General features: G+C 37.8%; 3 protein-coding genes across 3 annotated transcripts; 1 reads left to right on the forward strand and 2 right to left on the reverse strand.

Annotated features, from left to right (window-relative positions):
- Nucleotides 1-2,845: 2,845 nt before the first annotated feature.
- LOC128868320 (kelch-like protein 18) lies at nucleotides 2,846-8,139 on the reverse strand. Its single transcript, XM_054110290.1, has 7 exons — nucleotides 7,729-8,139; nucleotides 6,938-7,638; nucleotides 6,708-6,854; nucleotides 6,421-6,564; nucleotides 6,097-6,211; nucleotides 3,300-3,654; nucleotides 2,846-3,243 (listed from the first exon to the last, which is right to left on the reverse strand). Exons 1-7 carry the CDS (start codon nucleotides 7,972-7,974, stop codon nucleotides 3,116-3,118), a joined length of 1,836 nt encoding a protein of 611 aa, XP_053966265.1. The 5' UTR covers nucleotides 7,975-8,139; the 3' UTR covers nucleotides 2,846-3,115.
- A 2,696-nt stretch (nucleotides 8,140-10,835) lies between these two features.
- On the forward strand, nucleotides 10,836-12,714 carry LOC128868329 (zinc finger protein 616). The gene is made up of 4 exons (XM_054110302.1): nucleotides 10,836-11,164; nucleotides 11,228-12,102; nucleotides 12,168-12,302; nucleotides 12,364-12,714. The coding sequence occupies exons 1-4, from the start codon at nucleotides 11,018-11,020 to the stop codon at nucleotides 12,641-12,643; spliced, it is 1,437 nt and encodes a 478-aa protein (XP_053966277.1). The 5' UTR covers nucleotides 10,836-11,017; the 3' UTR covers nucleotides 12,644-12,714.
- Nucleotides 12,692-14,012, reverse strand: LOC128868334 (transcription initiation protein SPT3 homolog). Its single transcript, XM_054110317.1, has one exon. The coding sequence runs from the start codon at nucleotides 13,890-13,892 to the stop codon at nucleotides 12,792-12,794; it is 1,101 nt and encodes a 366-aa protein (XP_053966292.1). The 5' UTR covers nucleotides 13,893-14,012; the 3' UTR covers nucleotides 12,692-12,791.
- Between the last annotated feature and the right edge of the window lie 802 nt (nucleotides 14,013-14,814).

The following is a 14,814-nucleotide window of genomic DNA, read 5'->3' on the forward strand; positions in this document are numbered from 1 at the left end:
AAACGATTACGGGGGATGTCTACCGACGACAATTGATGCGTTTGAGCCGAGCACTGCGAGAAAAACGGCCGCAATACGCCGATAGACACGACAAAGTTATTTTGCAACATGACAATGCTCGGCCACATGTTGCACAAGTGGTCAAAACATACTTAGAAACGCTCAAATGGGATGTCCTACCCCACCCGCTGTATAGTCCAGACCTTGCGCCATCCGATTACTATCTCTTCCGATCGATGCAACATGGCCTGGCTGACCAGCACTTCCGTAATTACGATGAAGTCAAAAAATGGATCGATTCGTGGATTGCGGCAAAACCGACCGAATTTTTCACAAAGGGAATCCGTGAATTGCCAGAAAGATGGGAAAAAGTAGTAGTAAGCGATGGACAATATTTTGAATATTAAATTTGTAACCATTTTACGTCAATAAAGTTTCAAATTTCGAAAAAAACCGCACGAACTTATTCATAGTCCTATTAAAATATTTCAAACTTAAATTCAATTCCCTTACCTACGCTTTTTAACCATAAAATACTTACATATATATATATAAATTTACAGACATAAACCAACATACAGTTTTCAATAAATTTGCAAGTATGTAAAATGTATTCAGATATGAACACAAGACGAATTAAAAGTAGAAGCTGAAAGGGATATAAAAAGCTTTGGAAAATTCTACAAACAGCCTTCAAATTAAATTATTATGTTTCAACTAAATTAATTTTAAGACAAATAATTATGAACATTTCAATCGCGTAATTTCTCCACTAAGCAAAAACGAACTGCTTTCGTTAGTTATTTTTGGCGCGATTTCTCTGGCAGCCCGCCATTTCGCCTATCAGCTGTTCAAAATCCCATTAGGTGTGAATGCTGCCAAGTTTTGAAACGAGCTCATGGGCAGAGAACGTTAAATATACATTAACGTTCTCTGTCATGGGCGCGCTCTCTCTTAAAATGAAAGAGTTTGATAAGGCGGATTTTGTACAAGGCATTAAAAGCAGAAAATTCAAGAAGAATGTAGTCAAGAGATCCAATTTTACTCAACACAATTACAAAAAACCTTAGTATGGTGGACTGCGACAAGAAAACTGACATACTTAATGCCACTGGAAAGGATTCAGTGACTCGCTATTCTGTGCATAACAGGATGAAAACCACTGCAACAGCGGCGCTGGAAATTATACTCGGCATGCCACCTATTGACCTTATGGCGGAAAATCTGGTAGCGAAATCCGCGGGGAGGTTAGTGGCTGCTGGGGTATTCACCTGTTGAACCTTCGTGCACAGCTCAGTAGGAAAGTGGAGCTCAGGTTGCACAGACTACATGACTCCGTACTTTAATTGGAAGAGAAGGTTGGTTGAAGAGGAGGGATGGCACAAGGCATGAAGTCTGGCCATAGAACTTTTCACATCACGGCTCTAAAACTTTAGACGGAGTGGAAGCGGGTATTTACTGCTCAAAACTAGGGATAAGACAGCCTATCAAGCTGCCAGACCACAGCTGTATTTTCCAAGCGGAAGTTTTTGCAATGGGGAAAGCCGTGTAACTAGCCTACACAAGAACAAGAAGGAACTCACCAATTAAAATACCTATACGTGGAGAGTCAAGCAGCAATAAAAGCAATAATCTCATATTGTATTAAGTCCAAAAATGTTCGACGGAGCAGGGAGGCCATAGAAAGGCTAGCCGCAAACAGTAGGCTGCTGCTCATTATGGGAACGAAATAGTAGATGAGATAGCAAAAAATGCTGTTAGATTACCATTTGAACAAGAGAACGACATACCGAGACCGCTAAACACAATATACAATGAAATGGACGACCACATGAAAAGGCAAGTGAAAGCTAGGTGGACTAACCTGACCACATGCAAAACAGCAAAACTCATGTGTAGAACTAACGACAAAAAACTTACTCAATTCGTACTTACGCTCTCGCGAAAGGACTGCAGAACTATCATAGGTATGCTAACAGGTTATAATCTATTGGCTGCATATGCGTACAAGATAGCTATTGCTAACACGGACAAATGTAGAGAGGAGGTTAAGGAAACTCTAGAACACATTCTGTGCGTCTGTCCGGCATTATTAAAAACGCGTTTAAAATGCCTGGGAGCCCCATTGTTTGAGGGTCTGGAGGACGTCTCAAAAGCGGATCTCCCAGCTCTGCTTAGATTCGCCAAAAGCGCTGACATCCTACATAATGTCTACTTCCAGTATTCATAGAGGTCGGTATCCATCTGGTATCGCTAGGGGCCAAAAGGTCTATGCGTGGCTTATTGCCAACCAGGCTCACCAACCTAACCTATAACTGCAAATATTTTCATAAATGTTCATGTTACCTTACACATTTACATTACATATTAACTTGTTTTTATTTCAAGTAAAATTTAAATATCTAAATGGCTCAATATCTATTGCCAAAGAGTACGAAAAATGTAATTAAGCGGAATTTATATGCTGAAATAATTTCATTGATATTTGTTTTATTATTTTTTAAGTTTACATTTATATATCGGCATTGTGTAACAAATACAATTTTCTTCACAATGTTAACAATTTCTAAAATGGTATACATTTGTATTTTTACTAGACAATTCCTAACAATAATTGAGTATGATCGTGTCGATGCAAACATTAAGTTTGCGCTATTTTAAAATTTTACAATTAAAGATAATTACGCAAAGAGGTACGCACAATGACTTTAAAATTGCATATTTGTTATTATAAAATTGCCGCGAAAAGCTGCCAAAAATTTACTACAAATATTATTTTGAATATAACATTAGCTTTTTCTTCGTTTAGATTTGGACAACGGTAAATCGTCGATGATTTTAAACAAAAATTGAAATCCTTTTTAAAGTCATCATTTTTGTTATTGTTGAGATTTTAGTTTAACTTTTTGTTTTTCTGCATAATTTGGAATGATTTTAGTTAAAGCAAGTTGAATTTGCTATATAGAGAGCATACATACATACATACATGATAACAAAAAGTAACAGATTTTGAATAAGGCAAGCAAATGCATTTATGCTTTTTGAAAACATATCACTACGAGTGTCTAAAAACTAATACTATTAATTACAATTAGTTATTTCATTAAACAACTAACTACTGTTTACGTATAACACCAGCGCCTACACCACCGCTATGTGCGCACATTGATGGCTCAAAGGACCATTCATCCGTTTCGGGATCGTAAACTTCCACGGTGGATAAGTTTGACTCGCCATCGTAGCCTGAAATATGCGCGAGAATTAAGTAATTAACATTACTTTAGCTACGTCTGACTCACCGCCAATAGCCCATAATTTGCCCATATTTGCAGCCAGCGCTACACGACTTCGTTTACAATTCATTGGGGTTACAAGTTTCCAGGTGTCTGTTATGGGATCGTATACCTCGACAGAGCGCAAAAACGAAGTGCCATCGTAACCACCACAAGCGTATAGTTTTCCATTCAGCGCAGCGACACCCAAACGACAGCGACGATTCAGCATTGAATGCATTTTGAGCCAAACATCTTTAACAGGATCATAACGCTCTACTGAGTCGAAGATAGACAATCCGTCGTGACCACCAAGTGCGTAAACGTAACCACCCAAAGCAGCAACACCGCCAGCCGAACGATATTTCATCATGGGCGCCACCTGAACGAAAATGGAAGATGAGAGAAAGAATCAGTTGAAAATCAGAGAAAAGAAAGATACACTTTTTATATATATAAATATTTTAGATTTATTTTTGACCTTAATTAAACCCGAAAAATTTACACATTTAGCATTAAAAATCCAAGTACAGCGCACACTCGATAACGTGAACTAATTCAAACCAAGACAGTTCACGTTAACAAAGATGTTCACGTTGTGGAATGCCCAAAAAGACTAAATAAATATATTTTTTCACATTTAAATTCACATTTTATTCTTGTTTTCGTTACATATTAATTGAAAATTAAGTCATACGATGGTTTTATTTAAAAAAATCAGTCAGCTAAAACTTGAAGCACAGCTTTCTCCCGTAACCGTCTTAGCACACTCATATCATTTTGATCGACGTATTCATGACCAGCCCATATTAACGCCTTGTTGAAAATTTCAACTGCTTCAGTCGGCTTAATTTTCTCCAGTTGCTCTGATATGCTGTCATCATCGGATTTGTCCTCTTGTTAATGTCTTTGAGTATATCTGCGAACACGACCGAACCTCAGGATTTAAACTACTGACGAGATCGACGGTGTTGTTTCGTTTCCACGACAGTCGGTTCTACGTAACCGAAACGACCCGGATTTATATCCGGCCAAGGACTGTCACTCCAGCAGCATTCCCCGTATGTAAGTATGGGGAATGTTTGTGCTGCTACAACAACAACAACGGTGTTGCTCATCGAGGTGCGAAGTTCAGCTTCCCACTTTTCTTTTAAAACCGCACAACGGAACATTATCTTCGGGATCATCATTGTTTACCGCAAAATCTAAAATACTGTTCCAGCACTTAGCTAATGTGGCTTCACCAACACGTAACCAAGCCGCATCCAAAGGATTTATAGCTGTTTTTAAGTTAATTTTTTCCAATGTCTCAAGCAAATCAGACTTTGTCGCTGCTATTGAAGCTAGAAGGCTGTTTCTGTAATGCAACTTGGTTATTTTTATTGCATTCTGATCCATCGGTTGAATGAGGAGAGTAACGTTTGGTGACATAAACATTGCCGAAATTTGCCCATTCTCCGTTGTCAGGTCAGCTTAATTTGGGTGAGATAGAGCGTTGTCGATTAGGAGGAGAGCTTTAATTGGTAAGGCTTTCTCATTCTCAAATGACTCATGAAACCAATGCTTGAAAATAGCCGACCTCACCCAGGCGGATTTCGAGCTCTTATAGTCGGTGGGACACTGAAAGTTTTTAAAGCAGCGTGGATTCGTCGCCTTTCCAATTACCAAAAGCTTAAGCTTATGGGATCCAATGGCGTTTGAGCAGCAGAAAAATGTGATTCGCTGCTTTTCGGACTTTACCCCTGGGGCTCTCTTCTCCAAACTTGGCGCGTACGTTTTCTCTGGCAAAAGTCTCCAGAATAACACCGACTCATCAGCATTATATAACTGATCGTTGCACAATTCCAATTCGACTATTTTAGCTTTAAGTTTTTTTTTAAACGGATCCACTAGCTGAGTGTGCGAAGACAGTTTTTCGCCTGATATTTTAAGAAGACGAATACCGTACCTCTTCTTGAATCCTTGGAGCCATCCATCACTAGCGAAGAAGTTTGCTTCATTTTCTTTAAATTTTGCATGCAATGTTTTTGCCTTTTCTTTCACATTAGAGCACTTACTGACCAGTTTTTATCTAGCATTCGGATAAGCCAACGATAAAGAGCTCTCTCCATTTTGGACAACTCTGAAGAACGCAGTGTTTTTCTATTTCCAGGTCCACAATACGTGTTGTTTACGCATTTTAAAATCACTTGCTTTTTCACTTTAATGTTACAAATTGTTGATTTAGCAACATTATACTTCTTTGCTAAAATCGTGACAGATGAGTCTTTTTTTTTTAAAGCCGAGAATTTTAGCCATTTGTTTTAATGTCAAGCACACGGGTTCTTTAGAACCCATTTTCACCAGAAAAAATAAGACGAAACACTCTTTGCAAAACCAAAACCGGGACTGAAATACTTTACTCCTTACATGCAATTACGAATAAAATGCCTATTTTACAATTAGGGGATTCCCCAATTTCAGAATTACTTGAGATCAATGTAAACTGCATTCAAATAATTATAACGTTTATTGTTCATGTTTTAGAGCTTTTTGGGTTTGTTCACGTTTTAGAGTAGTCAATGCACAAAAATGTCTGTTCACGTTTTGGGGTGTTCACGCTTTAGAGCGCTCACGTTATCGAACGTGGCTGTATTGAGTTTAGGCTGGGGCACAATTTGCGTAATTATTTTATGCTTATTAAAAAATATAATTATTTGAAAATCAATTAAAAACGCTAGTGAATGAAAATTTTGTTTAATGCTATCCAATTGTTGATAGATTACACCCATAGTCATAAAACAAATAATTGAGTTCAGAGTTTATTAAAGTTTGTTTTACCTACCGTTTTCCAAATATCAGTCTTCGGGCAGTAGCATTCTACTGTATTTAGCGATGTAACACCATCGTAACCACCACATACGTAAATGCAATCATCTAAAGCAGCGACACCAACGGCGCTAGGAGGAAACAAAGTGTCAAAATTAAAATGCGATTATCAAACTGGGTGAATTAATTTGATGTAGTTGTTATAACAGCATAGACACTCCCCATAAATGATTGTATAATGCTGCTGACGTGACAGTGCTGTTCTTGAACGGATATGAATCTGGATCGTTCCGGTAACGTAGAACCGACCGCCGTGTAAACGGCATAATTTGATGCTTACCTGCGCTTACATAACATTGCACGTCCTTGCGACCATTTATTTTTTTTGGGGTCATATACTTCGACAGTAGAGAGACGTTCAGTACCATTAAAGCCGCCGAAAGCATAAAGTTTGCCATCCATCACAGCGACACCCACGCGAGAGCTAACAAAAAAAAAAAATCATGTTGATAAATGTTACATCAGAGTAGGCTCAAGAATCATGGAACCAATAAATAAGTTACATTCTCTTACCAATCACTTTTTTAATTATTTATTTTCCTAGCAACAACAGCTTTTGATACGTACCGCATCATTGACATTTGTTCGCCCATTTCCCATTTCTTAACCAGTGGATCGTATATTTCTACGGTGCTTACAGATTCCCCATTACTTGCTAGCCCTCCAACTGCATAAATTTGACCCATTATAAATTCCCCACACCGTTGCCGCGTTCTAATTATTAAAAACAAAAATGTATTGTATTTTCAATGAATGTGATTTCTACTTGGTGGTTGGTGGTTCAAAAATAATTTTACCTGAAACTTTGGAGCAGACCCCGTCTTTCTGGCATTAGATGAAAATCTTTCGCTTCATCCAGCAGATCTCTACATTGATGTGAGGAGCGTATCAGTTCTTCGCGCGCCACTCGATCGGCCAGAAATTGAGGCGAAAGCAGTGGGAGACGCACTTTAGATAATACTTGCGGAAACAATGTTGAACGCTTATCTTCCATATGCTTTACCCATTTCATACAAGCCTCAAAAATCACTTCTTCTGTTGGCACATTTAATTCATCGCGTCTAATTAAATCGATGAGCTCATCGAATTCCAAGCCCAAGAATTCGTCTGATTGCACCACTTTTGCAAAGTTCTGATCGATATACTTATCAGCGGCCTCTATGAGATGCGTACAACCCATCGAATCAGCGAAATGGCGTATGCCTAACACATTGTGGGGGTGAAAACGAGAAATCAAGAAGTCAGCACATGCATTGCGCACTTTAGTCAACTGCAGAAATGATGCACCCACCATTAGACTTTGCACATTCTGATTATCTATACGCACTTGACCACTGTAGGCATAATTAATGAGGCTTTCGAGCGCAGAGGGCTCGATTTCTTTCATTGTAATCTCTTTGATCCGGCTCTCAGCCATATTATTTGTAAACATGGCATAAAAATACGGTATAGTACCAGCTAACACAATACGATGCGCCGAAAACGATTGATCTTCCACCTAATGTCGAAATTAATTAATGTATAGTGGGGTGGTTAGGGTTACGACCTAAGAAACAACATAACAGCTGTTGTTTATTTTTATGCTCACCTTCAACGTAACATCACAAAGTTTGCCTTGGCGTCGTATTTCACGCATTAAAGGAAAACTTTCACCGAACAGATCATCATGTTTATAAATTACGTATTTTTGGTCATCGCCACAATCGCCAAAATCAGGCAAATCCATTATTGATGAGCATGCTTGTTGTTGTACCTGTTTCGGTTGCGATGACTGCAAAGTGTCGCGCCCTGAAATCTGTAATCTCTTCATATTATGTTCTGTCCACTGGTCCATTATAGTGCAGAGGTTAAATTTATATTACGAAAGCAATTCCATTGATTTTTAATGCCGTATTGAGAAAATATGTTTTAGACGAAATATAAACCAATAATTTGGCCAAATGCTGCAGTTGAAAATGGCCCTTCTCTCTGTTTTGTTTCTCTTTCTTCAATCGCTGCAGCTAGCCAGATTGACGCAAATGCTGCGGCTTGTAAATATCAATTAAGAGGAATTATGCTTCAAAGAATTAATAATTATGGAAACATAAGGAAAATTTATTATTTAATGGTTGGTCGTTAATGGGCATTTTCTTGACCTAAAATGTGTATCAACATAATTATTGAGATTCACTAAAGAGTTCCAAATGGAAGTATAATTTGGGTAGAATTAAGTATTTGGGCAAGTAGAACAAATTAACAACGAAACTATGTACCATTTTTAAACAAAAGAGAAAATAAACAATTCGAAATAGGAAATATTAAAGACCGTTTTGTCAATATCTGATTATGTGCTCTAACACAAATTATTTTCTGATGGCTGAGAGTGAATTCTCAACATTTGATTAAGGGGTTACATCTGTTTCGTCGGGTAAAAAAGGCCTATTTTCAATATTCTTTTTTCTATGTAAAAAATTATTTATTTAATTCAAACTTTTTTCTGTCTTATAGATAGGTATTTAAAGAATCATTTCTGAAATTTTCAAAAAAAAAACATTAAAACTCCTCCATTGTAACGTCATTTCCCGTGATCCCTCGAAAAAAAGGGGGGCCTGCGTTATCAGCATAGCTACTGACAGGATCATCGAAAATGAAAAAACAAAAATGAGTGTTTTAGTTAAGATAATAAACTCGTGCTTGAACGAAGGAAAGAAAAAAAAGTAAAAATTGGAATTTTGGCAGATATTTTTCCAAAAAAATAAAAATTTCCGTCAAATTTGTTTGACATTTTGTGTTTTTTTTTTAAATAGTTGTAATTGAAAAAAAAAAAAATCCTTCGTTCAAGCACAAGTAAATTGTATCTCGAACACCTGTGTAAAATTTCATCAAGATCGGTTGAGTAGTTTTCGAGAACATTTGACAACCGACTTTGAAAACACTGTTCCGAGAAGAACGCGTTTAAAGTTTTGAGTAACAATAAAAGTTGCTTGGAGCGCACACATTCCAAAGGCTGCATCTCCGAATTTATTATTCGGATCGTCTTGAAAATTTAGGCTAATATTCTTGAGATGTTGTAGAAATTAATAAGCCAAAAAATCGATTTTTTGAACCCACGAAACGCATGTAATCCCTTAACTAACATCTTTCAATTAACTGCTGATAAAGTTTATTGGAAGATGAGCTGCCGATCAGCTGCCGAAAATATTCAGCTGATGTCACAAAAAGAAAAAGTATTGTTGCAATACTCTTTAAGATTTTATTCTGTGCGCCAGTGCCATAAATATATATTTTTTTAAACGGCGCTGAAGAAATTTTGTTGTTTTAGTTGAAACAGCATAAACATTCCCCTAAATATTTAGGCATTACTGCCGGAACGACAGTCATTGGCCGAATATAAATCTGTGCCGTTCCAGTAATGTAGTGTTTTTCGTCTGTAGTGCCGTATTTTGTTATCTTCCACTAATTTTAAACTATTAGGATGAACGAAAACAAAAAACCCCGATGACAATTAAAACATAGAAAATTGCGTCATGAGTTACAACCAATAATTGTAAAAAATAACTCAACTGAATTCAAGTTTTGGCGTATTCGCACTTGGTTTTGGTGAATTCTTTTGTTTTGTAATACTTTCATAGTGATCGAACTAAGCCGACAATGTCAACTGAGTCTTGATGAAGCTGAAATAGTCATTTTAGTCCATTATTCAGCTAAGTTACCACGGGTTAAAGATTATAGCTGGGATATGTAAAAAAAAATTGTAACGAATCATGAATCGCTTGGCAACAATACCGAAAGAATGAGAAACTAAGGCAAAACATGAGTGATTAACGACAAGAAAGAAGTTGAAAGAAAAGAGGAGTTACCACATTTAGAAATTACGATAGTTATTGGGTACATATATTTGAGCAGAGAAGTATGCGCATTAGGTAATCAGACTTAAGTTGAACGTGGGAACGTGTAAGTGTAGAAAGTGATAAGTTCTAATTAGTAATTAGTTTATGGTTGCTAGTCCAGTCGGCTTACTCAGAGAAAAAAATCACTCTGTAAAAACATTACATACGTTTTACGTTTTACTGAAACTTTAAACGCATTTTTCTCGAAACTAAGTTTTTGTATACGGTGTACACGATATCTCGAGTTCTGATAAATGAATCAGCTTAAAAATTTAATTATATATTCTCTGTAATAGTGTCTCTCGTCTGACATAGGATTTTTTTGATATCGTTATTTGTTAAATTGTTATAAACAATAGTAACATCAATTTTAGGCAAAAAAAAAGAAAAAAATTTCAAGAATTTTTTTTTCAACGCCAAAATTTTTAATCGACATAATCCTACGTCAGACGAGAGTCAATACTATGTATATGATAACAATATTTTGTTTTTTTGTTTTAGATCACCGAAACGTAAGATTTCATGTACACCGTTTAGGCACCTAAGAAAAGCGGACCTGCGCTTGCAGAAGTGCCACAGCGGCCATTTTAAATATTTTGACTTAAAATTTTTTTTTTAAAAACTTAAATATATAATAAAGATAAGAGTTTAAATAGATTTTATGTACGAGCAATATTTTGTTAGAAATAAAATCCGGAAAATAAGCCTGTTTTTTCCCTTGTCACAGTAGACTTCCCCCTTAAGCGATTTGGGTTTAAAAGGAGAAAATGATTTGTGTAACCTACCGAAAGCTGTTTACTTGCCAAATTTTCCGTATATTGCATCACTAGCGGCTGGTTGTCAATCTCAGCTGTTCCGCGATTGAAAGAAACGGCAATAATTTCTTCTTTTTAATATTTATATATATATGCACAAAAAAATAACGCGGATAATTGTAAACAAAAAATTACTGTTTTACCATATTTATTTATTAACGACTTGAACCGGTGCAGTGTAAAACAAAGTGATATGAAGTTGAATAATGTAGTTCCCAATAGCTGTCGAGTATGCTTGAAACGTTCAACTAAGCTGCGCTCTCTTTACAAGCCACTGGACGAAGGTGAGGAGCCGCCAAATGAAATGCTGCGTCTTATAACCGGCGTTGAGCTGGAGGAGGTAAGGCGTAATTAAAATTAATCAATTTATTGATGTGGAAATAAATGTGTAACTTGAAAATAGGTGGATGTCTGCGAAGGACTACCCAAATTTATTTGCAAGAACTGTGAGCTGTCACTAAGTTTAGCCTATCAGTTTCGCGTTAAAGTGCTGCGTACACATCAAATCCTCCAAAACTTAAGAGTCTCTGACGAGGCGAGAGTTGAAACAAATGATTCTACAACAACTTCTGTGAAAGTGGAGTTGGATTATTGGGCGAATGGTAATGCGCCCAGTGATGAGGTTTACATCAATGAAGAACAAGTACAGAATAGTAAAGACATGAAAGTAGAAGTGCTAGAATTGTCATTTTCCGACATTGACGCAATTAATATAGAAGATGAAGAGCAGGAGATACTAGCACTAAATGAGGAAGACGAGGAAATAAATGAAGAATGCAAACCAGAGTATTTGGATGACATAGAATTTGACAATGATGCAGAAACTGCTAGTATGTCCGCACCTGAGACCGTATCGGAAGCAGAAGAGCATGATTCGCAGGGAGATCAGTCGCTATTTAATTATGATATGAAAGTTGAACCTGATGATGACGCCATTTCCGAAGAAGCTACTGCTGAAGAAAAAAAATTAGCTCCTGTAAATATAAAATCCGAAAATAAGTGTTGGGATCTAAGATCCGCGTGTGAAAATGCAGCGCAAATGGGAAAACGGAAGTCGCCTACAAAATCTACCACCAACAACAAAGGGAAACAAAAACAACAGCCAACTAAATCCGTTCAGGAAGCGGAAATTTTGGGGGCCACAGCAGAAAAAAGCTCGCGAAGTACTATTCGTAACGCCGCTCATATTTGCGATATATGTGGGAATATTTATGCGAAACGCGGCCGCATGATGGAGCATAGACGGCGACACGACAAAGAGTTGCGTTTCGCTTGCGAGTAAGGACTTGTGGCTATTATTTGTAAAATTCTGTTTGACTACATTAATTATTTTTTGTTGCCAGGCTCTGCGATAAACGTTTTCACCTGCGTGAAAAATTGCGCAAGCATATGTTTCTGCACACTGGCGGCAAACCATATAAATGTTCGTTCTGCAGTCGGACATTCTTCTATGAAAGTGTGAAGAAAGCCCACGAGACGTAAGTGGAAACTGCATTAAGTTTGAATATTGGTATTAATGTCATTTTTTTTAATTCACAGGGTTCATAGCGGTGTCAAACCGTACGTCTGCGATGAATGTAATAAAGCCTTCGCATATGCCCATGCGCTCAGCAAACACAAACTGATACACGCCGACATCAAGCTGTATCACTGCGAGTATTGTGGCAAGGACTTCCGCCTGCAGCATCACATGAAACAGCATATCGAAACAAAGCTGCATCAAAATGCCGTACGTGTTGCCCAAATGTCACACACAGAGATTAAATCATTGTCTATTGGTCCGTCAAAGGAACTACCAGCAACTATATCGAATATATAAACTAACATTAGGTTTATTCAATTTAAAATTGTAATTGTTTACTATTAGTATTATAACACACATTTTATGTATTTGAAAAGGTTGTTCACTATGTTCTTCCTAACTTAGAATTATATTTATATGTAGTAAGTTTCAGAAATTCTTTGCTTTATATGGCAAGGAATGAGCGGCGAAAGTCAGCGTCGCAAGAGCTGCGATAAAAGCCGATTTTCTTGCTAGTCATTTGTCGGAAGCGGCGCATTCCCTCGTGAATTTCCTGTACGCTGATTGGACGCACCACTTCCATGCCCCGTCCTTGGGTTACCTCGGGGCAAATGTGCAACATTGCTGGCGAAGCACCGGTAGATGTAATGCGACTGTATGGCTCGGTTACACGATTTTCGGAGTTTAACCGCGTTAATATGGCATAATCCACAATCACAGCTATGGTTTCGTGGGCAAAGTAGGCTAAAATATTCATTGTGGTTGTAGGTATCCGTAGGTCGGGCGGCAAATCGAGGAATCGTCTAAACTTATTTTTTATCTTTTCACCATGACGACAGTAGAAAGACGTTTTTCTGGCCTCATTAAATTCCAAATATTGTTGGCCAGTGAGTATTTGCGAAATGCGATCGGCCCGAAATAGTCGACGAGTGCGCTCCTCGTCGTACAGTTCTGGCACCTCAATTGCTAGCTCGTCGTCAGATTCTTGCTGCTCCAAATCATCCATGAAATCCTGCGGTCGTCCTGTGCGTATGCTCAGGAAGCGCTTTAATATTTTCATATCCTTTAAATGTTTGCGCATGCGTGCTATTTTCACTGGATGGTTACGCATCAAAAATTCAAAGTCAGCCTGCGTTGGACAAGGGCTATTCTTGCGCCGCATAGCCACTAGTGAAGCCTCATTAAACATGCCACGCAATTGTTGCTGTAGTATATGTTCTACTAGTTTGACACTTTCCATGCGCGGCTGATCGCTGTCCCCAAAGCTGCGCATTATATCGGAGATTTCCGGAAGCAAAGTGACAGGGGCATCGTCGGCTACTCCGCCGGCTGCCAGTCCACTCGCAATGCCGGCTGCATTGCTGGTGGTACTGCTATTGGAGAGCTGATGCTGGAGCGCATGCGGTGAGGCGACGGCTTGTGGTTGCTGTTGCATTATTAATGTGGGCGTTGTAGTACCACTGCCATCGGAATTGGACGCAGCTGCAGAAGCTGCATTGAAGCTTGTCGAGTTTTGACGCACGGAACGTTTGCTGTTGTAATTCATTTTTCCATTGCGGTAATAACCGAATTTTGATAATAAACGTACCAATAAATAAAACTGTTTACACACAACACTAAAATCGAGTAAAACGTTTGTGAAACAGGAACAAATGAAACACAAAAGCAGTGCTGTTACACATAAAACAGCTGAGAGTTCGCAACGCAGGTTTGACTAAGGCGAATCCAGCCAAGGTGATTTCGCTATGGCAGCCGATTTTTTTGAGTTTTTCCCGATTCGAATGCCAAAGTGCATTTTTTTGTTGTTGTCTCATTTGTTTGCTTTCATTCTTATTGAATTTTAACACTCGAACAATCACAATGCAAAGCCGAACGGCATGCACATGTTGTTGTAGCTCTAGCGAGTTCATCATTTATGAATTCGCCCCGGCTTTATTTGAAAAGCGGCATACATTCAAATGGCTTTACATGGGTTTACACAAAAGACTGTATACAGGCGACCCTCGTATAACACGGTTAATTCGTACCGTGCTATATCGAAACCGTGTTTTATAAGTATTGTGATATACGAGGGACGTCTGTATTACGTGTTAGTTGGCAAAAAAGAGAATACTTGTTTGTGTAACCTAGTCGTCCAGACGCCACTTATAAAGCCAAATCAATTTTGAGCAACCGCTTTTAGTGTCGTTTCGTACAAATTACTTGATCTGACTTCGATTTGGTTGTGCTTACATTTGAGTAAAGCGTAGATTCTAATTATATTCGAATGATAAAAATTTAAATTCTTTCAGGTTTCACTATTTTCATACAGAACGAGTTAAGGAATGATTTCTTTCACAAATAATAAATAAAAATAGTTAAGTATATTCTAAGTATAATCATGCAGGGCTGAACAAATCCAAACATATTTTAAGAATATCAAAAGATTATCATATTGTAAGAAGAAGAAGAGATAAACATGTTTTTTC

Source organism: Anastrepha ludens, chromosome 2 (assembly GCF_028408465.1).
Source record: "Anastrepha ludens isolate Willacy chromosome 2, idAnaLude1.1, whole genome shotgun sequence".
Taxonomy (NCBI): domain Eukaryota; kingdom Metazoa; phylum Arthropoda; class Insecta; order Diptera; family Tephritidae; genus Anastrepha; species Anastrepha ludens.

Excerpts from the sequence above, each read along its gene's own strand:
- LOC128868320 (XM_054110290.1), bottom strand. The coding sequence starts at position 7,974 with ATGGACCAGTGGACAGAACATAATATGAAGAGATTACAGATTTCAGGG. Across the intron at positions 7,639-7,728 it reads TTTGTGATGTTACGTTGAAG|GTGGAAGATCAATCGTTTTC; the intron begins GTGAGCATAAAA and ends TTTCGACATTAG. Across the intron at positions 6,855-6,937 it reads GGTCTGCTCCAAAGTTTCAG|AACGCGGCAACGGTGTGGGG; the intron begins GTAAAATTATTT and ends TTTAATAATTAG.
- LOC128868329 (XM_054110302.1), top strand. The coding sequence starts at position 11,018 with ATGAAGTTGAATAATGTAGTTCCCAATAGCTGTCGAGTATGCTTGAAA. Across the intron at positions 11,165-11,227 it reads CCGGCGTTGAGCTGGAGGAG|GTGGATGTCTGCGAAGGACT; the intron begins GTAAGGCGTAAT and ends ACTTGAAAATAG. Across the intron at positions 12,103-12,167 it reads GAGTTGCGTTTCGCTTGCGA|GCTCTGCGATAAACGTTTTC; the intron begins GTAAGGACTTGT and ends TTTTGTTGCCAG.
- LOC128868334 (XM_054110317.1), bottom strand. The coding sequence starts at position 13,892 with ATGAATTACAACAGCAAACGTTCCGTGCGTCAAAACTCGACAAGCTTC.